Genomic DNA, 25,000 nt, shown 5'->3' with positions numbered 1-25,000 from the left:
GTTGTTGCAAACACACAAATCAGTGAGGCCGTCAGATCCAGATTTTCAGGAATTTGATCAATTCCTAGGTCCAGACTAAAACACTGTGGCGATTGAGCTTTTGCAGTTGTTAGTCCTACACTCTGGAACAATCTTCCGGTTGCCATCCGAACAACTTCTTCACGTGTTTTGGTGTCTATCTATTGGGATTACTATTTTTAATCATTAATTTATCATTTATCTCTGCTGTTTTGTTGTTTACTATGTGTGAGACGTGTCCCGGGCACCTATCAGCCCACCTATATTGCCCTGGAAACAGAGAAGAATCACCTGCACGCAATCACCGCGGGCTGATCGGACCCAGCTGACGCTGCTCAGGAGAGGGCTACAAAAGCCGGGACACAACAGAGCTCGGTGAGCAACGACTCCAGAAGGCAGCCAACTAATGTGTTTCTGTGTTTTCCAGAGAGCAGTTGACCGATCAGCCCGCCACACGAGCACTGGACACCGAACCCACTGCACGCAGCCGGCCGGCGAAGAGGATCACGCACCACGGAAGAATCATCACGGACACGTTGGCACCTTCACCTCCCTTTATTTGTTTAATAAACACACCCTCCGGGGCCTTATTTGCACAGCAACCTGTCGTGTGATTCTTCAGCCCGCCACATATGCTATGTAAAGCACTTTGGTCAACTTCAAGTTGTGTTTAAATGTGCTATATAAATCAAATAAACAAAACAAAATTGTTTGAATAAATCTACTATGGATCGATTACAAGTTGTACAGAACGCAGTTGCAAGGCTTTTGACTAGCTCAGTGTAATTTCATAATTTAGCTCTGTGTATATAGTGCCAGTATATAAAGACAGATTGTGCATTAAATATATAAATGTACTTGAATGTTACATTTGGTCTGTAAAATATTTTCTAGATCTGGTATGAATCAAATCCAGCCATGTTTTTATTGATATTTTTGTATCTAATGATAAATGTGTCCCTGCAGCACAGAAGCAGTCATCAGTAGCACAGGTATATCTGCAGCAATAGACAACAATACATTGTATGGATCAAAATTATACATTTCTCTTTTATGACAAAAATCATTAGGATATTAAGATCATGTTCCATGAAGATATTTATTAAATTTCCTACCGTAAATATATCAAAACTTCATTTTTGATTAATAATATGCATTGCTAAGAACTTCATTTGAACAACTTTAAAGGAGATTTTCTCAATATTTAGATTTTTTTGCTCCCTCAGATTCCAGATTTTCAAATAGTTGTATCTCAGACAAATATTGTCCGATCATAACAAACCATACATCAATGGAAAGATTATTTATTCAACTTCCAGATGATGTTTGTGGTCCAGGGTCACATTTTTATAAATATGGCAGATGAGCAGAAACGTCATTATACGAGTGTCTCCATCAGCCCTGGCGATCCGCTCACATTCTCACAGGATCACACTGTGATCTGAGTTTCATCGCCTGCTCTGATGAGTGACTTCATCTCTGTGTTCAGCTCCCATAAGCCTCTCTGAGGATGTGAAGATGCTTCTGACGAGAACAAACAAACCAGAACTGTTTGTTTTCACTGCAACAGCTTTTAATACAGTTCTGGTTTGTTTCATTCATGGAAGGAAGGAAGATGGCGGCGCGATCGATCGCTGCGGCTGCTCCGGGTCCCAAAGACGGTGCTTTTATGTCGTTTAATGTCGTCTGTTCGTCTCCAAATAGTGTTAGTTTACCGCTAACTCTTAAGGAAATCACCCCAGAATTCATCTATGATCACCAAAGTCTTTTGGATATCAGCAACACATACGAACATCAACTCTCGCCGGCGGCCACTGAGAAGCTACGAGGCCTTTGTTTACTGCTGGAGCCGGACCTCGAGACCGCGGCCTCGGCTACTGATGCTACCCGCACAAGGCAGCGTCGCAAGCGGTGTGAGAGAGGACGGAAGCACGGAGATATACGAGCTAGGCTAAGAGCTAACCCCACAAGACCAGGTCTTCCAACACTCATGCTCTCAAACGTTCGCTCTCTGGAAAACAAACTGGACTTAATTCAACTCAGTCTGTCTACACAGCATGAGGCAAGGGATTGTTGTGTGTTTGTTTTCACCGAAACATGGCTAAACGACAACATCCCGGACTCCGCCATTCAGCAGCACGGGCTAACCAGCTTCCGAGCGGACAGAGATTCATCACTGTCTGGTAAGACACGCGGAGGTGGCTTGTGTGTGTATATCAACAAAGACTGGTGTAACAATGCTGCGGTATTATCAAAACACTGTTCATCGCTGGTGGAGTTTATGTTTGTGAAGTGTCGACCGTTCTACCTGCCGAGGGAGTTCACGGCCATTGTTATCGTTGCGGTTTACATCCCCCCGTGTGCAAACGCTAAGGACGCGCTTCGTGAACTGTACAGCGCCATCAGTGAACAACTAACAAAAAACCCCGACGGCTTTTTCATCATAGCCGGTGACTTCAACCACGCAAACTCAAAGACAGTTTTGCCAAAGTTCTACCAACATGTGAACTTTGCAACAAGGGAAAACAACACACTGGACTTTGTTTACACAACAGTTAAGAACTCTTACAAGGCTGTACCCCGCCCCCACCTCAGGTACTCAGACCAGATCACTGTTATGCTAATCCCAGCATATAGACCACTTCTCAAACTCGCCAAACCGGTTGAAAAGCAGATCACAGTATGGCCAGACAATGCCACCTCAGCACTGCAGGACTGCTTCCAGGACACAGACTGGAACATGTTTAAAGAGGCAGCCACCTACAACAACCACACAGACCTGCATGAGTACACTGAAACTGTGACTGCTTACATCAAATAGTGCACTGATGATGTGACAGTCACCAAGACCATCACCACACGTGCAAACCAGAAGCCATGGATGACAGCAGAGGTTCGTGGGCTGCTAAAGACCAGAGATGAAGCATTCAGATCAGGAGATAAAGCAGCCCTCAAAACAGCAAGAGCCAATCTGTCCTGTGGCATCAAAAAAGCAAAACGGTCATATGCCCAAAAAAATCAACAACCACTTCACAGACAGCAGAGACACACGGAGCCTGTTGCAAGCCATTCAGACCATCACTGACTACAAGCCCCCGCCACAGGCCTGTGATGAGGACACATCCCTCCCCGATGCACTCAACCACTTTTATTCACGGTTTGAAATTCAGAATGACACACCTGCACAAAAACTGCCCACACCTCCCAACGACCGGGCGCTCTGTCTGTCTCCAGCCGACGTAAGGAAGACCCTATCTAGGATTAACCCACGCAAGGCTGCGGGTCCTGACAACATACCTGGCCGTGTTCTGAGAGACTGTGCTGCACAGCTGACAGATGTCCTAACAGATATCTTCAACACCTCGCTGAGCCAGGCAGTCGTCCCCACGTGTCTCAAATCCACAACAATCATACCGGTACCAAAGAAATCACCTGTGTCCTGTCTCAATGACTACCGTCCCATAGCACTGACTCCAATCATGATGAAGTGCTTTGAGAGGCTAGTCATGCATAACATCAAAACCAGCCTCCCCAACACACTCGACCCGCTCCAGTTTGCATACCGTCCAAACCGCTCTACGGACGATGCAATTTCCTCCACCCTCCACCTGGCTCTTACCCACCTAGAAAATAAAGACTCCTATGTTAGAATGCTGTTCATTGACTTCAGCTCGGCATTCAACACAATAATCCCACAACAGCTCATAAATAAGCTAAACCTGCTGGGCCTTAACAATTCCCTTTGTAACTGGATCCTGGACTTTCTAACTGGAAGACCTCAGTCAGTCCGTGTCGGCAACAACACCTCGAGCACTACCACACTGAGCACAGGTGCCCCACAAGGCTGTGTGCTCAGCCCGCTGCTCTTCACACTGCTGACCCACGACTGCACTGCCAAGTTCAGCTCCAACCACATCATCAAGTTTGCTGATGACACAACAGTGGTAGGTCTCATCAGCAACAACGATGAAACGCACTACAGAGAGGAAGTGGCACAGCTGGCTGAATGGTGTGGCACTAACAATCTGTCCCTCAATGTGGGGAAGACAAAGGAGGTTGTGATGGACTTCAGGAGAAACTCCGTTGACCACCCCCCACTGACCATCGACAGCTCGACTGTGGAGAGAGTCAGCAGCACTAAATTCCTGGGGGTGCACATCACAGAGGATCTCACCTGGACCACCAACACCATGTCACTCTCCAAAAAGGCACAACAGCGCCTCCACTTTCTCCGCCGGCTGAAAAGAGCAAGTCTCCCTCCACCCATCCTCACCACATTCTACAGAGGCACCATTGAGAGTGTGCTGACCAGCTGCATCACTGTCTGGTACGGGAACTGCATCGCTGCTGACCGCAAGACCCTCCAGCGGACCGTGAACACAGCTGCTAAGATCATCGGTGCCCCTCTCCCCTCCATCCTGGACATCTTCCTTACACGATGCTCCAGCAAACCCAACAGCATCGTGAAGGACTCCACCCATCCCTCCCACAGTCTCTTCCAGCTCCTACCATCAGGAAGACGGTACCGGAGCATCAGAGCCCGCTCCGCCAGACTGCTCAACAGCTTTTTCCCCCAGGCTGTGAGAGCTCTGAACTCAAACCACCCCGCCCCCCTCTGAAACCCCATGCAAACCCCTACCTCCTGAAACATGGACCACCCCCCACCCCAAACCTTACCACACCAAAGAAAAACTGTATGGAACTTTAATTTTTTATTTTTTTTATTTTTTGTGTAATTCAAAGTGTGCTACACACAGGTGAGTGGGCCTGTACAAACCACCTGTAGTAACACACTCTCCTCTATGTGCACTATGGACACTTACACACACTGCTGCGTGAACACAATCCCACAAAAGACTCAGCAATATATGTATGTTTACATGCTCATGCACTACAAATCATCCTGCACTGTTCCCCAATCAGCTGCTGACTCAAAATGTCTCTCTTTGCACATGTACAGTATTTATGAAGCATTCGTATAGTTTGTATTTTTTATCTTCTATTTTTTACTTTGTATAGGGTAAATACTTATATATAGTATACTTCTAGTTAAATCTGTCAGTAGGTTAGTAGTGTATAGGTTTATAGTGTTTTTTACTTCATTGTTGTATGTCTGTATTTATGTAGCACCGTGGTCCTGCGAGACACGACACTTCGTTCCACTGTATGTCCCCACATGTAGCAGAATGACAATAAAGCTCAACTTGAACTTGACTTGACTTCTTCAGTTGTGATGCTGCTTCCACCACAACATTATGTTTGTAATGAAAGTGAGATGAAAGCAGCATCTCTGTGAACTGATCGACAGACTCACACACAAACCCACCGAGTCTCTTCCTGGTCCACCAGTGCGGTTCTTTGGGCAGCGTGAGCTGGACGTCCGGATGAAGCCTCAGCCGCTCGTACAGGTCCGTCGTGCCACACTTGGGCTGGCCGATGATGTAGAAGTAGGGAAGGCAGCGCAGCCGCTGCAGTTTCCCATCATTCCGAGTTAATCGCTGTCTGAACGAGCCACTGAGCTGCTCAAAGATGAGCTGTATCTGTCTGAAGGAGCGGCCGAACAGGTTTGATCCGTACGGATCCGCGCTCACATTTCCACGCAGCTCCTCAAACCAGCAGGGGTTCTTAACGTCTGGCAGAAAGTGCTGCGGAACCACAGAGAACATCTGCAGACATATACAGAGGGTCAGGGATCATAACACTCTGACTCTGATGCTGGTGTGTGTGTGTGTGTGTGTGTGTGTGTGCGACTGACTCAACACAAGCTGTGCTTCCACCCAAAGCTGCACATTTAACTTTAAACATTTAATATTGCATAAATCATACATGACCCTGCAGCACAAAACCAGTCATAAGGGTCAGTTTCTTGAAATTGAGATTTATACATCAAACCATTTCCATGATTTGTTAGGATAGGATAATATATATGACCCTGCAGCACAAAAGCAGTCATGAGTAACACAGGTATATTTGTAGCAATAGCCAACAATACATTGTATGGATCAAAATTATACATTTCTCTTTTATGCCAAAAATCATTAGGATATTAAGATCATGTTCCATGAAGATATTTAGTCAATTTCTTACCGTAAATATATCAAAACTTCATTTTTGATTAGTAATATGCATTGCTAAGAACTTCATTTGAACAACTTTAAAGGAGATTTTCTCAATATTTAGATTTTTTTGCTCCCTCAGATTCCAGATTTTCTAATAGTTGTATCTCAGACAAATATTGTCCTATCCTAACAAACCATACATCAATGGAAAGATTATTTATTCAGCTTTCAGATGATGTATAAATCTGAATTTAAAAAAAAAATGTGGTCCAGGGTCATATTTCCATCCTATCTGTTCAAGAGAACACAATGATCACTTTCTGGTGCAAAGAATCAATAGTAAAAATGAAAGTTGCTGCATCCGGTGAAGCCTTTGGTTCTTTTTCCTACATTATAAATGACTTGCGTCTCAGAGCACGCAGATGAAATGCAATAACAAACGCTGTCATGTGTGATCTTGCGTTCGGATGCCTGATGTTTGGGAACGCAATCATTATGGAGGTGATTACACAAAACCATTCTGATGACAGACTGGCAGTTCAGAATTATTAAAATAACTATTGCATTGTAGCCATGTGTTTATGTATTTATACTGTTGTTTTTTGTATTAAGGTTTGTTTATTGTATTGTTTGTTTATTAATTGGTGTGGAAGTGTACTGATGTGAGACAGTACATGCTGTCAGACGCAAGGCAAAGTTTGGAAGAAATTCCAACAATAAAGTGTAATTGAAAGGCAATCACATGACTTTTTTATGCACCTTGATAAATTGAATCTGTAAATGTGTCTCTATTGTAGATTATGTACATGTTTTATCAGATAAAAAAAATGTATCTGACTCACTTGAACTCAACTGGTTCTTCTAATCTATGGCATCACTACAAAAAAAACTTCAACTTTTCTGTTGTTGGGTTCACAGGTTTGGTTACACACTGCTGGTGTAAATACTGTCAGTGTTTAGCTCACATTCACATCCTGACAGAAGCAGCTCAAACACTGGCCAGAGTCTCAGATCCATCAGACAGCATTAGAGCGAAGCTAAAGGCTTTCTGGAGAGTGCTGGTCTCCAGATGCTCGTGGGCGTCATCCGGATTTAATGGACTTTCCTGGCAGAGCGTCCGGAAAGACACTTTTAGATGGACAAAAACACTAAAGAACTGATTCCTGGCTTTTACAGGCATGTTCCCAGATGATGATGATGATGATGGTGCTTATTAAACAGTGTTCAGCTTGAATCATAAACATGTTCATTCTTCAATATTAACTATCAGTGTTTGAAAACATCACCTCTAAACATGTATATTCATGTCTATATTTCTCATTTGATGGATCAGGATAGAAGAACACTTTGTCTCCCAGAATGCTCCAACTGACACTTTTATATATTTTATATCTATCCCTGGAGCACAGAAGCAGTCATGAGTAACACAGGTATATTTGGAGCAATAGACAACAATACATTGTATGGATCAAAATTATACATTTCTCTTTTATGCCAAAAATCATTAGGATATTAAGATCATGTTCCATGAAGATATTTAGTAAATTTCCTACTGTAAATATATCAAAACTTCATTTTTGATTAGTAATATGCATTGCTAAGAACTTCATTTGAACAACTTTAAAGGAGATTCATACAGATGAAAATGTTGATGTTAAAGGAATAGTTCACCCAAAATGAAAACAATGTCTCAACGTCTTGAGAAGACAAAAGCTGAAACAAATCCATCATTAAGCCTTTAACAAAAATACGAGTCCATAATCTATAATAACGCTTCCTCCAGTGAAAACGTCCATCTCCTGTCGTCTCTCACATCAAATTCCAGCCACATATTAGTTTAGAGCCGTTTTGTCTTGTAAATGCTGCTTGATCTGCAGATTTCTCTCCTGATTCAGACCAGAACACTTTATCACTGGAGGAAGAGTTATTATGGACTCTCATTCTGACGGCACCCATTCACTGCAGAGCATCCATTGCTGAGACACTGATGCAGAGACACATTTCTACAAACCTGATGAACAAACACTCATCCTGATCTCAGATGAACTGAGAGTGAACACATTCTCAGCACATGTTCATTTAGGGTGAACTTTTCCTTTAATATGTATTTTAAACATTGTGATGGCATTTTATGTCTGTTTGATGAAATTACAAATGTTTTAATGGCTGTTCCTTCGATATCATTAACTGACTGCTGGATGGATTGACATGACGCTGAACTCACGTGTTGCTCGTGGCGGATCAGCTCGCTGGCGTCAGGAACCCGTCTGGCTCTGAACCTCACTTTAGCTGCGATGCTGCGCACCACGGCTCTCAGGGTGTCTTCCCTCAGGTCCTCCTCAAGTGGATACAGAGCGAAGAGCAGAGTCTTCCTCTCACTGGACAGCATGTAAGAAGCCGTGATGAAGACGAAGAGGAGGATGAAGCCACAGACTTTAGAGCACCGGACGCATGAAGATCTGTTCTGTGTGTCGGGTTGAGCAGAGAAAGCACTGATGAACACACACACAAAACTGAGCATCGCACGTATAAAAGATTTAGTCTGCGGAGGTCTTCTTGAGCTGTTATTATGGATGTTTATCATCAGTGAAGAAATTCAACTGAAAGCAGTATAATTTCACTATTAAATAAATAAATATGCTTCCTGTGAAATATGTCTTGTTCATGTACATGTGTTTACCTTCAGGTCGACGGCGCTGGACACAAACTCAGACATCATGACAGAAACAGAAACTCAGCGACGCATCAGAGATCTAGCTTACAATAAATAATAAACAGATTCAACAATAAACAATCAGAGAAATAATAAACAGATTCAACAATAAACAATCAGAGAAATATATGAGACCTTCACTCCAAACACAGGCACACACTGGAAGATAAAACAAGCCCCTAGTAATTTATAGTAAATACTACAGTGTTTTTGAACCATACTATAGTAAAGTACATTATACTGCATTTATTGTAGTATTTACAACACTTTACTAATGAATGCTTCAGCATACTGTAGTGTGAACTGATAAACTGTAATAAATACTGTAGTATACTTTAGTTTTTACTACGGTGAACTGTAGTGTATTGTAGTAACCACATAGTTGTAGAAAACTTAGTACAGGATTGGGTACAGTAATTTGTTTATATCACTATAGTTGTTATATTACCACAGAAACTACAGGATTGCCACAACAAATTAATTCAAGTCCTTTACTATAGTATTTTTTCATTTGGGTCTCTTACTCCGTCTCCATGAACGGGATTGAACAAACATTTAGGTCACACACACACACCGCTGACACACACACACACACACACACACCGCTGACACACACACACACACCGCTGACACACACACACACACACACACACCACTGACACACACACACACACACACACACCGCTGACACACACACACACACACACACACACACACACACACACCGCTGACACACACACCGCTGACACACACACACACACACACACCGCTGACACACACACACACACACACACACACCACTGACACACACACACACACACACCGCTGACACACACACACACACACACACCGCTGACACACACACACACACACACACCGCTGACACACACACACACACACACACACACCGCTGACACACACACACACACACACACACCGCTGACACACACACCGCTGACACACACACACACACACACACACACACACACACCACTGACACACACACACACACACACCGCTGACACACACACACACACACACACCGCTGACACACACACACACCGCTGACACACACACACACCGCTGACACACACACACACCGCTGACACACACACACACCGCTGACACACACACACACACACAAATGAGGGCATGAATATTTTCTCCCACTATTTAAACACAAATATACTGAGGTGATTCAGTAGTGAAATATGAAGCATTAGCAGAATAACCCACTGCAGATGTTCAGGACACAAAATACATCACATTTTGGGCTGCAAAAGACTTTCTAGAAGTGAAGAAGATTATAAATCTGTATCTGGCGGCTCTGTTTACATGGACATCCAGCAGGAAACAACCAGAGACTGTATCAGAAACAGGAAGTGATGTGGATCCCAGAGACACGTCGAATCTGAACACACACTATACAGTACACTCCTCTGATATTACAGTGCTGGATTATTAACGAGCAGCTCATTAAGTGCTGATGGTTTATTCAGCAGCTGCAGTGATGATGATGATGATGAAGCTCTATTAAGCCCTCAGACGAAGCGTTTGATTCACTCTGAACTCTCTCACACGATGACTGAGGAATCCTGATATATTTACAGCTCTGGCTTCTGTATGGTTTGGTTTAACTGGTTTGCACTCTATCTATTCTGCCAGGCGCCTTATGCCACTTTATCTATCTCTTTATTTTTCTACAATGTCCTCATTTGTATATCTGTATAGTTGTATGTACATGTGTTTAAACTGTATTATCTGTATCTGAACGTGTTTAATGTTAACTGTGTGCACCAGGGGTCTGAGAGTAACGCAGTTTCAGTTCTCTGTATGTGTGTGCCGTACATGTGGAAGACCTGACAATAAAGCAGACTTGACTTGAGAAACATGAAATGAATGTTGAAAATGCTGGAATTATGAGTGTGACACAGCAGGAACAGAATCAATCAATCATGACAGAAAAGTGCAGCAAAAGAGAAGAAAAGTCCCCAAACTAAGTGTGTTTAACCCAAACGATGGATGAAGTCCCGTCTGCCAGAAGCTCTCCACGCCGCTGCTGCTGGACTCAACAGAGACAGAACAGAGCATATTAATGCAGCGTATGAACCACAGACACAAACCATCAGACTGACGGCCTCTAGTCTACAAAACCCTCAAATATTCAACCGACCAAAGCTTCTGCCATTACTGCAGTCTCTAACCACGGCCTTTCAGCAGATTGAGCACAATATTATCACAGGAGGTACAAATATGATCCGAAAACGGCACAAATTTTGAAATCCCACATTACTAGGTAATCTACTGACTCACAATCATTTGTTGATTACACTTAAGACCCTTCTTTGATTGTTAAGCGAGGCGACCAATCAGCACGCAAGTGAAAGTAGAAGAAAGAGAAAAAACCAGAAAAAAGAAGAATACAAAAACAGAGAAATACTCAAACAACTCACCGTCATTTATAGAGACTATAATCACACTATCATTCAGAACCTTTCATCAACCATGGGAACAAGTGCTATATATATAACATAATCAAGGTTACTTATTTTAGATAATGCATTCTGACTCCATTCCATAATTTAATATCAACATCACAAAGTGCATTAAACATTACATTACACAGGGTTTATGTATTTAGAGATCTTGTGTCTTCAAATGTCTCCGGTGTGTATTTAATGCATCTAATGACTATTTAGGGACTGGAATAATTATGTTTAAAGTGAACCTCACGTGACCTCGTGCAAATATAGGAGTGGCATTAATTACTTTAGATCAGAAGCACCAGAATGAGCTCTCAGGGAATAAAGGGAACATCTTCAAAACATTGATTTGAATCAACTTCAGATCTTTCAGGAAATGCTTCGATGTTCGTTCAGTTCTGATGATGATTCATTCGTGACTCAAACACATGAATTCATCATCAGACCAGAATCAGAATCAACGCGTTCCTGATCGATCTCGATAAGGATTGTGATCGGATCAATCAAACTCAAATGACCGCGTGACTCGGATCTCTGGCACAAAACAACAAATAAAGGATTCATATCTGCTGATAAACCGCTTTACTGAGATTCATATAAACTTCACATACAGCTCTCATATCAATCAATCGATCACTCACCGTCATGATCCGATCTTGAAGAAACTTTCCTCCTCGCGCAGAATTCACTCCGGAGACAATCAGCTGTGCGCGTTCACGTGCTACTGCGCGCTGATTGGTCAAATCGCAGAGGGGCGGAGTCACATCTCTCACCTGTCAATCAACTTCATCTCCATACTTCACACATCAATAACGCAAGCATAAATACTGATAACATTCAACAATAATCACAGCATATAAACCCTAATCAACAATTATATCATCATGTCAATAAATGTGACTTCTGTAGACCTTTAAATCACACATTATTATTGACTAATCTTACCAGGAGCTGCTTAGACTCTCCAACATGCACAATTATGAACATAATAACACAGACTGAATAGAAAAAATGAAATGTGTCCCTGCAGCACAAAAGCAGTCATGAGTAACACAGGTATATTTGTAGCAATAGCCAACAATACATTGTATGGATCAAAATTATACATTTATCTTTTATGACAAAAATCATTAGGATATTAAGATCATGTTCCATGAAGATATTTAGTAAATTTCCTACCATAAATATATCAAAACTTCATTTTTGATTAGTAATATGCATTGCTAAGAACTTCATTTGAACAACTTTAAAGGAGATTTTCTCAATATTTAGATTTTTTTGCTCCCTCAGATTCCAGATTTTCTAATAGTTGTATCTCAGACAAATATTGTCCGATCATAACAAACCATACATCAATGGAAAGATTATTTATTCTATTCAGATTGACCCTTATGACCGGTTTTGTGGTCCAGGATCACATTTATCAAACAAACACTGTGACAAATATATTAAACGTATTATAAAAAGACTAAAATAACACAGCAATAGAAGTGAGAAGCGTTTAATCAGTCTATTTATTTATAATGATTTTATCATGTGTCACATTATATAACACATCAGCCTCTGAGTTCAGCATCATTATTGTGCTATTTAACTCCAGAAACAGATTGTTTCTCAGATAATGAAAGCAGAAGCGGATATTCAGGACACGTTTGAAATGAAATGTGATCATGTTGTTTTGTTTTATTTTCTGATGAAGATGTGGAGCTCTCTAGTTCACCTGATAATTACCACACAATCATATTTAAACATCTGCACTCATTTCACATAATAATCAACCCTCCTCCTCAGGAGCATTCCTGCTTCATTGTTTCTTTGTGTTCAGTGTCTGTAACTCTCTGACCTCAATCACTGAACCATATTTGCACCAATTAGCCACGATTTTCATGCAAATTTGAGTAATGAAGGTGGAATCCACTCATTAATTCACATGATCTCAGACGCTTTCTGTGGCAGATCAATAAGAATAAACTCTGGCTTCTGTATGATAAAAGAGACGGCTACAGAAGTCATGTGACCTTTGACCTTCAGATGACCCACTGCACAAGCGTTCACTCATGAACAGATGAAACCGACTCATTTTCAGCTCGTCGTATTCTGTGTTTGATGTCTGTTCAATCACAGCAGATCTGTGTAAATCTCACTGACGCTCATGAAACAGAACCACTCCATCCAGAACGTCAGAAACATTCCGCTCATATTACTTCCTCTAGTCAGTCATGTGATTTCCTGTTCAGAGACAAACATCCTGTGGCTACAGCGAGCACATCTGATGAGAAATCAGTTACTAAATGAGAGTTTTAGTAGCAACCAAACTAGAGATGCATCAGCTCGTCTATGAAATAATCAGTGTTTGTTACAGAAACCATCAGAACCGTAGAAATACACAGAATTACAGGAGTAAACGTGCAAAACAGTCTGTTTTCCTTCATAAATCACAAATATATTGTTTAAAATAATGTGGCTCTCCTCTCAGCAGTGTTTGCAGCACCATCCGCTGGACACAGATGAGGAACAGGTGGGATACACCAGCAGACAGCCAACTGTTGAGCCTAATCATTCCTAGGGTCAATTCAGTAGTGTCTGACATCAGAAGCATCATGCCAGTGTCTCTACTAAACTCCACACCCTTGAAAATCATAAACTAAGTTCTCTCCTTCAATATGAAGAGGTCAAACAACAGATTAATGAGTTACTTCAAATTTCACAAAAAGCTTATGGGTGTAATTATTATATAAGTGAGACACTGAAGTGAGTTGCTGTTTTTCTGTCTTCTGAGGAAGATTTATTCACTTGTTTACTAATGAAACACACAGAGACATTTGCTCACATTTATTCAATGGAGTGTCTATTTACACTAACCCCGCCCACCGACGCGTGATTGGGCGAGTCAACAGAATAAAAGAGCTGTCAGTCCTGAGACGCAGATGCGTTTGTCGCACTTATTTTGACGCGATCGACCCGAGTTCGAGTCCGCCTTTTGGAGAATTTTTTTCCCTCCCTTTTAAATTTTCAAATCACATCAGAAAAGCATTTATTTTTAATAAAAATTAAGGAAATGATCAAAAGGTTGAAAAAGTATAGGGTAGGATTAGGGTAGATATAGGGAGGGCTTTTGTCCCAATAACGACACTCACGAGTGACGTTAAACTCGCCGCCGGAGTGACGTTAAACTCGCCGCTAGAGTGACGTTAAACTCATCCCAAGTTTAACGTCACTCCAGTACAGATTATAGTTCAGAGCCACAGAGTGAGCACGTTTCCAGGTTTTATGGACATATTTCATAGACTTATTATCGTCTGTAAATTAAGAAATTAAAACTTAAATATTAGTAGTGAAATTTTACAGTGGTACTATAAAATAAAATGGCTATTTTTCTTAAATACTTAATTTCTGCCATATTATGCTTTTAATTAAGATTAAGCTTATAGTAATGCCAATTGTTTGTTTTTCTATCTCAAATATGTTGGTGGGTCTTGAAATAGATTCTACTTGATGGGTGGTGGAATGGAAAGGTTTGGGAACCCCTGTCCTGCAGGATGATGTTTGGTTTGATACTGAGGACAGGAACAACTTTAAATCAGTCATATACTGTATAATGAAAAAGTTCTACATAATAGAAATGATCAGCCAACTCGTATTCAGATAAATGTTTGCCTGCGAAATAACATTTCAGCTTTTCTAAAATACCTTTTGATATATCAAACTCATGAATTTAGACAAAACAAACACAAAGTCTCTCAGCTGACTGGAAATGTATTCAAGAACAGAAATAAATCATCATCTGATGCTGACGCTCCATTCATGAAACGTTCTACAGGAAACAAACAGTTTATATTTCTGCTGTTTTCCTAATCATTAATAACCGCATTCAGTTTGATCATGTCTTTATTAAAGTGCACTATTCTCTCATCAGGAGAAAAACTCGTTCTATTCAAGACTTCAACATCTCAAACACTGTGACAGTGACCTTCATTCATCTTCCTCTGGAGGAAAGAAACTGTAAACGTCACAGAAACGGAGCAGCGTTCGCCTTCAGAAACGTCTTCATCAGAACTAAAAACTATTATTCAAGCATCTCAAGGTCAGTGGAGAATGCAAACCTAAATAAGTGTAACTCAAAGCGCTAAAAGTCCCGGTGAGCGTCCGGCAGATTCTGTGTTGACCTGAACAACTGTAACAGCTCATGAAAAACACAATAAAACAAAGCAGGCTAAAATCAGAAGAATTACGGGTGGAAATCACTCAGATGATGATGAAGGTGATTCCAGTGGTTTAGAAGGACAGGATGGTCCTGCTGATGATGTCCACACACTCTCTGACCTCATCCTCCTTTATAATGAGGGGCGGGGCTAGTCTGATGATGTCACCATGAGTGGGCTTGGCCAGCAGACCGTTGTCACGGAGACGCAGACACACCTTCCAGGCGTCATAGTCTGAGAGAGATGAGAGGATTAGAACAGATCACACACACACACACACACACATCAGATCATTCACCTGCACAAAAACACGGATCTCCAGTATTAACATACAATGATCACAATAATCTACTCAAACCGCCACTGTTCACTTATTCTTAAAAAATCTCTCACAGATCCGTGTGAACTCAGGATGTAAAGATCCTTCAAGTCCTGGTCCAGTGTTTGTGTGACATTTCCACATCAGAGAAACAGATTTCCAGTATAAGAATCCTAAATAAACGAATAAGCTGCTGCCATTAAACCAACAGTTCACCAGAAAATTAAAAAGAGCTGTAAATGTGCTCCCCCTCCGGTCATCCCAGATCAGGATGAGTGTTTCTTCATCAGGTTTGTAGTTTGTAGAAGAGAAATGTTTTTAACTCAAATAAGAGTCCATAATCCATAATAACTCTTCTGCAGTGAAGAAGTGTTCTGGTTTGAATCAGAAGAGAAATCTGCAGATCCAGCAGCGTTTACAAGACAAAACAGCTGATTCTGATGTGAGAGACAACAGATGCACTTTCTCACTGGAGGAAGCATTATTATGGATTATGGACTCAATGTATTTTAGTTAAAAACATGTTAATGCTGGATGTGTTTCAGCTTTTGTCTTCTCCAGATGTTAACTGATGGACTGGAGTGGTGTGGATTATTGTGATGTTTTTATCAGCTGTTTGGACTCATTCTGACGGCACCCATTCACTGCAGAGCATCCATTGCTGAGACACTGATGCAGAGACACATTTATACAAACCTGATGAAGAAACAAACTCATCCTGATCTCAGATAGACCCGAGCAGATTTAAATTTCTGTGTGAACTATTCCTTTAATGCATGGCAGTACAAGAGACTAATGGTTGGAAACAATCAGTCAAAAGAACTGAAAACCTGCCAATCGGCACAATAAATTACTTATGAATATATTTTTCTCATTCTTGTGTAACCATGTGCCTCTGTGTTTTTTTTTATATTCACACTTAAAAGCATATATTTGTCATTAACTGTAAAATGAAACAATTGTTAGGTTGCAGCATCTAAAACACCTGCTTCCTATTACAATACACACATGAACAAAATCCTGATGTCGTAGATAAGAGTTCAAAATGAAAATGCATGTTTGTGACCATCTGAAACCTGATCTTCTGACTCTTTCTGCTGTCAGCTGATGTTTTCAACCCAAATAAAGAGCTGCAGGCGCCCACCACCTGTGTTTGATCTCCAGCTCAGTGCGTGTGCTGTTTAACCGGGCGAGCGACCCACACCTGTCATACTTTCTCATCAAGAGAGCAGAGTTTCTGACGGTGATGCAGTGGCTTTACTGATATGCATGTGAACCTGTAGACTGGTTTGAGTGGACGGTGGTTTTGTGGCGGTTCTGGTTCTGACCTTTAGTCTCTTTGATGATGACGGCGTTCAGGAGGCCTTTCCCACGGACGCCGCTCACGATCTCCCGAGGAAGCTTATTGAGCTCAGCACGCAGAATCTGACCCATCAGATCCGCATTCTGAGCCAGATTCTCCTCCTCCATGACCTGAGGAGATCCAGAGCGTGAGGAGCCTTCACACACACTCACTCACTCACACACACACACACACACACACACTCTCACTCTCACACACACACACACACTCACCTCCAGAGCAGCGATGGCGACCCGGCAGGCCAGAGGGTTTCCTCCATACGTGGATCCATGTTCTCCAGGTTTGATGGTCAGCATCACCTCATCATCACACAGAACAGCAGAGACCTGAGACACACACAGATCATCAGCAAACACGTGTGTGTTCTTCAGTCAACAGTGTGTGTGTGTGTGTGTGAGAGAGAGAGAGAGAGAGAGACTCACGGGATACACTCCTCCTGACAGCGCTTTACCCAGAATCACCAGATCCGGCCTCACTGCCTCGTGGTCCACAGCCAGACGCCGCCCAGTACGGGCCAGACCGGTCTGCACCTCATCAGCAATGAACAGAACCTGCAGCACACACACACACACACACACACGTTCAGTGGGGTTCAAGCACAAACACACACTTTGTCAGATTAACACACACATGAGAGCAAATGGCTGATGGATGTGTGTGTGTCTCTGTCTGTGTGTGTGTGTGTGTGTGTGTGTGTGTGTCTCTGTCTCTGTGTGTGTGTGTGTGTGTGTGTCTCTGTCTGTGTGTGTGTGTGTCTCTGTCTGTGTGTGTGCACGTGTGTGTGTGTGTCTGTCTGTCTGCCTGCCTGTGTGTGAGTGCGTTCGTGTTCGTTTGTGTGTCCGTTTGTCTGTCTGTGTGTGTGAGTGTGTGTGTGTGAGAGAGAGAGAGCGCGAGAGAGAGTGTGTGTGTGTGAGAGAGTGTGTGTGTCTGTGTGTTTCCGTGTGTATCTGTGTCTGTCTGTCTGTGTCTGTGTCTGTGTGTGTGTGTGAGTGTGCGTGAGAGAGAGAGAGAGAGAGAGAGAGTGAGAGAGTGTGTGTGTATATGTGTGAGTGTGTATGTGTGTGTGTGAGAGTGTGAGAGAGAGTGTGTACTCACATTGTGTTTGGTACAAAGCTCTCGGACCTTCGTGAGGTACCCGGGATCAGGAACGATCACACCTGCTTCACCCTGGATGGGCTCCACCATGAACGCCGCCACGTTTGGATCCTGCAGCGCTTTCTGCACAACACACACACACACACACACACACACACAGACACAGACACACACACACACACACACACACAGACACAGACACAGACACAGACACACACACGATCAGGGGAAACTAGTTGAGCTGGTTAAGTTACAGGTTAACATTAACTGCAGGTTTGCTATGTTAGTTTTTAGGGCTGTACAGTCTGACCAAAAATACTTATATATCAATATGACATAAAATAATAATAATATTATTAATATTAACCTCAACAGCAATAATAATATTAATATTTATTATTATATAATAATTATTCCAATATATCTTAATATACAGTAGTCCTAACCCTAACCCTAACCCTAACAATGATTATTGATGACTTGATTATTATTTTACTTATGACTATTATTACTAAAGCAAAATAAGAAATACTACTACTTTTATAATATTTCACTGTAAAATAAAAATAATTATTTTAAAACTATAAAATTCCAATACTAATATTTGCAGCCTTAATTTCTTTCTTTATAAACAATTAAACTGAAGACTAAAAACTGTAAAAATTGGGCCAAAACATCATTCTCCCACGAGTGATCAAGTTATTGAACAAAACGTTTTCTGTATGCCGTGTGTGTGTAGCTGTGCTGTAAATGTTCTCTATTTCTAAAAGTGTGCTATGAAACGCCGACGGAGATAATAAAGTGCTACTCTCAAGCTTTTATTTTGACGGTTTGAAAGCTTCTCTTCTGTCTCGTTACACATTAGTGAAGACTGCTGGTTAAAGTAAATGTGCTTTATAGCGACTCAAACTCCGAGCCGCTGCAGATGGAGCTCAGGAGGATGATCTACTGTGACTCCAGACGCTGGAAACACCGGATCAGCAGCTGCTGGTGTGTAAATGAACAGTACCTCTAGCGCAGCGACGTCATTGTACGGGACCAGCTCAAATCCAGGCATGAACGGACCGAAACCCTCGTAGCTGCTGGGGTCCGTCGAGCTGGAAATGGCTGCCATCGTCCGGCCCCAGAAATTCCCCGCTGAGAGAGAAACACGGTAGACGAGCAGAAATACAGACGCTCAGCTTACTACTGTACTCATCATCTCACATCACATGAAAACACTCCCAGCGGGCTTCAGACATTAACATATGAACCTTCAGGCATAGAAGACTTCAGGAATAATCAACCCGTTACAAATAAGCTCTCTCAAAGTGTTACAAACTTATTGACTGAGATCAAATAAAGAAATCATTCCTGAACATGTTCACTACCAGTCAAGTCTCTTCTGATCACCAAGCCTGCATTTATTTGATACAAAGTACAGCAAAAACAGGGACATTTTGAAATATTTTTACTATTTAAAATCACTGTTTTCTATGGTAATATGTGTTAAACTGTAATGTATTTCTGTGATCTGCAGCTGTATTTTCAGCATCATTACTCCAGTCTTCAGTGTCACATGATCTTCAGAAATCATAATAATATACTGATTTACTGATCAAATTATTATTATTATTATTATTATGTTCAAAAACATCTGAAATGGAAATCTTTTGAAACATTATAAATGTCTTTAACATCACTTTTGCTCAATTATTGCATCTTTGCTAAATAAAAGTATAAATTGCCCCCCCCCCTCCCTCCTTTATACTGACTCCAAGCTTTTGAATGGTATAGTGTTTAATGTTACAAAAGATAAATGTTTAATGATAAATGCTGATCTTTGGATCTTTCTATTCATCAAAGAATCCTGACAAAAATGTACTCAACTGTTTTAAATATTAATAAGCATAAAAAAAAATTATTGAGCATTAAATCAGTATATTATTATGATTTCTGAAGATCATGTGACACTGAAGACTGCAGTAATGATGCTGAAAATACAGCTTTCATCACAGGAATAAATTACAGATTAACACATATTCACATAGAAAACAGCTGTTTTAAATAGTACAAATATTGTGCTGTATATTTGATCAAATAAATGCAGGCTTGGTGAGCAGAAGAGACTGGTCGTGTGTAAGTGAGGTGGACTGTGAGCGGTTGCTTACCTGCAAACACGATCTTTGCCTCATATTTGGGGACGCCCTTGACCGTGTACGCCCACTTACGAGCCAGTTTACAGGCCGTCTCTCCACCCTCCACACCTTCACAACACAAGAGCAGGATTAGAGCCTCGCCCAGCATCGTTCTAACCGTCAATCCTGTCTTGTTTTGACAGCTGAGGCTGTACCTGTGTTCATGGGCAGCACTTTATCGTATCCGAACAGGCCGGTGATGTACTGCTCGTAGGAGCCCAGCACGTCGTTGTAGAAGGCTCTGGAGGTGAGCGTCAGCCGCGAGGCCTGCGCCGTCAGCGCCGCGATGATCTTGGGGTGGCAGTGACCCTGGTTAACGGCGCTGTAGGCGCTCAAGAAGTCAAAGTACCTGCGGCCCTCCACGTCCCACACATGAACCCCTGCGACATGCCGCAGAAACACTGATCAGAGATGCCTGACGCACACAAACACCGCCCAAACGACAAGGAGATTTCAGCTTTCATGTTTATGCAGTGCGTGTGCTGGAGGGAATGCACACTAAACACATGCAGACTTCAGTGTTTTTGCACTCAGTATTTTGTCCACAAACTGGTGACATTGGCATTTACAACTAATCAAAAACAAAATATGGAAAATAGACAAATTAAAAGCAGACTATTGGAGATATAGTACATGTTGTGAATGTGAGGCAGAGATGCATGCAGCTTCAAGAACGGACTTCAGATATATGACATTTAAAGTCAGAATTGTGAGGAAAAGGTCAGAATTACAACAATTTATGACAAAGTCATAAAAAGTCAGAATTTATATCTTGCGATTCGAGAAAAAAATAGTCAGCTTTGTGAGACAAATGTGGAATAATGAGTTTATATCTTTCAACTGTGAGACAGCTTGTGTGCGAGGAGGCTGCTGCTGAGCTCAGTGCTGCTCACCCTCTCCTCGCTCCAGCGCCACGGGCAGCGGATGGTAGTTATGAGCGCCGTATCGACCCTCGCGAGCGTAAACCTCCTCTGACGTCAGCGCACGCTCCACGGGTTCAGCTCTGGACGCCGCTGAGGACGATGTGCGGATCCCAGAATGCACTGCGCGGCTCAGGGCGGGCGTCACGCGGCTCATCAGACGCTTCATGCTGTTCATGACTGAGACACAAACACTCATCACTCATCAGTCCTGCTCAGATCAGAGATAGCATTCATTTCTGCAGCGCTTTATACAACTCAGATTAACCCACAGCTGCGTCACACTGACACACAAGAAAACTACGTCTGATTCTGCTCTAAAGGCAAGATAAAGCTGTATTTGTTCACAGTATATCAGAGTATTTCCTCTTCACATGACTACACCTGTGTATATGTTTATACTGCCTTATTTTACTGTCAGAGGACACAATATAAAACATTGCCATGTCAAACAGAAATATATTATGAGAAACAGCGGTAATCTAATAAAATTAACAACTGTAGATAATTAAGTTATTTCAAAGTTATTTTTAAGTTAATTATTAAAAATGTAATAAAGTGAAAATGAAAAAACAATGGGTAAATTGCGATATTCCTTAAATATGTTTTAATACAATGTAATATTATTATAACTTAAGAAGGACATTCTACTGTGAAATAATAATATATTTCTGTCATAATTGTTTTCCAAGTTAATCCAGTATTGTATATTTAGATGAATAAATATAACTGTAGAACTCCATAAATGAAATAAAATGGACCACAAACATTTATAAAATGAATTATTTGATTATTCTTGCTGGTGCTTTTATGAATAATTAATTAGCGACACAACGTTACTCTATTAGTTATCAAATCTAATTTAATTCCTCATGAGGAAAATCAAGACCAGCTCTATTCTTTCACTTTTAATACCCCGTTTCTAATATTACGGAAATAAAATGATTGTGAATCAATAATGCTGAACAATGTCACTATTAAGCTGATTTCCATGATGATGGCTGTGTAACTGCATAACTGTATAAGACTGTATATAAGGTGCTTTCTCATGCACATCCCATAATGATCAGCACCGAACGATCCGCAGGTGTTAGAAACCTTCAGTCTCAGAAACAGCTTAATATCCTGCATTTGCAAAACATCCGTGACATTAAGGAGAGAAATCCTCATCTTTCATATATTCACATCTGAAAACTAATATAATATAATATAATAATAATAATATGTCATCCTGGACCTCAAAACCAGTCATAAGGGTACATTTTTCAAAACTGAGATTAATAAATCTGAATAAATAATCTCTCCATTGATGTATGGTTTGTTATGATAGGACAATATTTGGCTGAGATACAACTATTAGAAAATCTGGAATCTGAGGGAGCAAAAAAATCTAAATATTGAGAAAATCTCCTTTAAAGTTGTTCAAATGAAGTTCTTAGCAATGCATATTACTAATCAAAAATTAAGTTTTGATATATTTATGGTAGGAAATGTACTAAATATCTTCATGGAACATGATCTTAATATCCTAATGATTTTTGTCATAAAAGAGAAATGTATAATTTTGATCCATACAATGTATTGTTGGCTATTGCTACAGATATACCTGTGTTACTCATGACTGCTTCTGTGCTGCAGGGTCATATATATAATATAATATAATATAATATAAAATCTCATTGTAAAGCTGTAGGATTTATCGTCTGGAATGAGCTCTGACACAAAACTCTGGTGTATTTGAGCTTCAACATTAATCTAAATGGAATTAAAATACAAATTCAACCTACATAACCAGTGTTTCTCACAACAATATGATAATAAAATGAAATCTCTGAGCTGTGTAAGAGATGGAGTGACCTGCTGAACACGTGTCTGGATCATCAGCGACTGAAAGAAACTGCTGATCAGACAGAAAGCAGCCAGTGTTTCTCATCCAGACAGATCTCAGATCAACACAGTCATCAGTCTCACGCTCATCAATTATTAACTCATTCCTTAGGAAACTTTACACCAACAGGGACACTTATTAATACAGTCACGTGACCACGTGACACGTCAAACGCAGCCTGAGACGGTGATTGGCTGAAAACTCACTGCCCTCAACACGCCCTCTGCACACACACACACGCTGCCAAGGGTTAAATAAAGACTCTCTCTCGCACACACACACACACACACACACACACTCTCTCACACACACGCGCACACACACACACACGCATACACTCACACACACAGGTAAGGTTCGTATAGTGAAGTTACACAACAGTCAATAAGTATATAATCAATAAAGTAACCATATTAAAACAAGGCACCTGAATAAACTCCCACTGAATCCTACATGAACCTGTTACCCTCATCACCCTCATCTTCCTCTTCCTCGCGCGTCATCATCAGACTCGTGTTTATAAATATTCATCAGTGTTATTAATAAGCGCTCTGTGTCTGTGAGCTGCTCTAATGCGTGTTTATGCGTGTTTTACCTGCTGCGGGCTCCTGCGGGTCTCCGGCGTGTCTCACGCTGACGCTACACGGAGGATTATTCAAATGCACGCACACACGTCACTCTGCGTCATGACGCAACCGGTTCCGGCTCTGCGTAAGGTTTAAGCGCTTTCTGTTTAAAACACGTGTCTTGTAGTTTATAGTGTTTTAATCGCAACTGAAAGTGATGCTTGATATTCATCTCCACTTCTGGACAAATATAGTCTAAAATACATCACTGTATTAATCGTTTTTTCATTTGGCAGATAATGAAGCAATTTACAGGCTTACCTGAACTAACTGAACTAATGATGATGAGCTAATTATCTTGCCTCTGAACAACATTATAATATATAATAATCAGTGTTGAGAAGGTTACTTTGGAAATATAACAGCTTACAATTTACCCTGTTTAAAATGTGATAAGTGTGTAACTATTTTAATTAGGCCTACTTTATTAAAGTAACTGATTACATTTGATTACTTTTCTAAATTTATATTTCTATTTTGTTTTCCAATTTTTTTGTTAAATTGTTAGTTATGTAAAGCAGGGTATTATTCAATACTAATTACTGTCGAAATCCTTCAATTAAGATTATAATAATATCATTTTAAAGCACAGCCACCACAAAAACAGACTCTTTTCACTTTGAGATTATTCTGAGGTTAAATACAGATTTAAAATCATAACAATAAATAGTTTAATAGCTCTGATATTGTTTTTGAAATCAAATCTTTGCAGCAATGCCTTGAAAAACAGCTCATCTTAAAAAATAAAGCTGTCCTAAACTCCTGAAACACTGCTGTGTCGTATTTTAGAGCAGTCAGATTAATCAATCAGTTCTGTTTGTGTGAAAATACTCTTTCTAATCGTTAACATTTTCATGAGTAACCTTTCGTCCCCGTTATTCCGTTATATATAACTGATAATAAAACATATATTTCAAATGTAGTTTGGGCAAAATTATCACTTAAATTATTAGCATTATAATGTCAAAAACATACGTAAAACATCCATTTGTATTTTTTCCTCCTTTGATCAGCCTTCGATGCGCTTCCAGCATTACTCCGCAGAACTTCATTTCCCAGAATCCCCTGTGTCGCGCACGCGCAGTCGCGTCAGCAGCATGGCCGCAGGCAGCAGCATGGAGTGGCTGAGAGTGAAAG

The 25,000-nt window shown here is 41.0% G+C and overlaps 3 protein-coding genes across 8 annotated transcripts in view; 1 reads left to right on the top strand and 2 right to left on the bottom strand.

Annotated features, from left to right (window-relative positions):
• Nucleotides 1–12,006, bottom strand: part of chst15 (carbohydrate sulfotransferase 15) — a 20,092-nt gene extending 8,086 nt beyond the window's left edge. For both annotated transcript variants that reach the window (XR_013782568.1, XM_079388880.1), the window contains exons 1-4: nt 11,915–12,006; nt 8,758–8,830; nt 8,302–8,541; nt 5,345–5,684 (exon numbers count right to left, since the gene is read on the bottom strand). Coding sequence is in view for 1 of the 2 variants with exons in the window: in XM_079388880.1 (XP_079245006.1) it covers nt 5,345–5,684; nt 8,302–8,541; nt 8,758–8,796 (619 nt within the window). In the remaining variant the exon portion in view is untranslated. The remainder of the gene's footprint in view (nt 1–5,344; nt 5,685–8,301; nt 8,542–8,757; nt 8,831–11,914) is intronic.
• Nucleotides 12,007–15,143: 3,137 nt separating this feature from the next.
• The window catches only part of oat (ornithine aminotransferase), a 15,075-nt gene continuing 5,218 nt past the window's right edge, over nt 15,144–25,000 (bottom strand). The window contains exons 2-11 of one of the 4 annotated variants that reach the window (XM_079389489.1): nt 24,839–25,000; nt 21,323–21,529; nt 20,585–20,809; nt 20,403–20,498; nt 19,262–19,389; nt 18,253–18,375; nt 17,580–17,708; nt 17,370–17,483; nt 17,123–17,267; nt 15,144–15,709 (exon numbers count right to left, since the gene is read on the bottom strand). The exon at nt 24,839–25,000 is cut by the window's right edge and continues 69 nt beyond it. In XM_079389489.1, the coding sequence (XP_079245615.1) occupies nt 15,549–15,709; nt 17,123–17,267; nt 17,370–17,483; nt 17,580–17,708; nt 18,253–18,375; nt 19,262–19,389; nt 20,403–20,498; nt 20,585–20,809; nt 21,323–21,529; nt 24,839–24,851 (1,341 nt within the window). In that variant the 5' untranslated portion in view covers nt 24,852–25,000 and the 3' untranslated portion in view covers nt 15,144–15,548. Of the gene's footprint in view, nt 15,710–17,122; nt 17,268–17,369; nt 17,484–17,579; nt 17,709–18,252; nt 18,376–19,261; nt 19,390–20,402; nt 20,499–20,584; nt 20,810–21,322; nt 21,530–23,206; nt 23,459–23,664; nt 23,919–24,838 lie in introns of those variants that run through there. The other 3 variants (XM_079389490.1, XM_079389491.1, XM_079389488.1) reach the window with 3 other exon arrangements.
• Nucleotides 24,910–25,000, top strand: part of lhpp (phospholysine phosphohistidine inorganic pyrophosphate phosphatase) — a 5,779-nt gene continuing 5,688 nt past the window's right edge. For both annotated transcript variants that reach the window (XM_079389497.1, XM_079389496.1), the window contains exon 1: nt 24,910–25,000. This exon is cut by the window's right edge and continues 88 nt beyond it. In XM_079389497.1, the coding sequence (XP_079245623.1) occupies nt 24,961–25,000 (40 nt within the window). In that variant the 5' untranslated portion in view covers nt 24,910–24,960.

Source organism: Barbus barbus (genome assembly GCF_936440315.1).
Source record: "Barbus barbus genome assembly, chromosome: 32".
Taxonomy (NCBI): domain Eukaryota; kingdom Metazoa; phylum Chordata; class Actinopteri; order Cypriniformes; family Cyprinidae; genus Barbus; species Barbus barbus.
The sequence above is the reverse complement of the archived record's forward strand: the minus strand, read 5'-3'. Positions and strand labels throughout refer to the sequence as shown.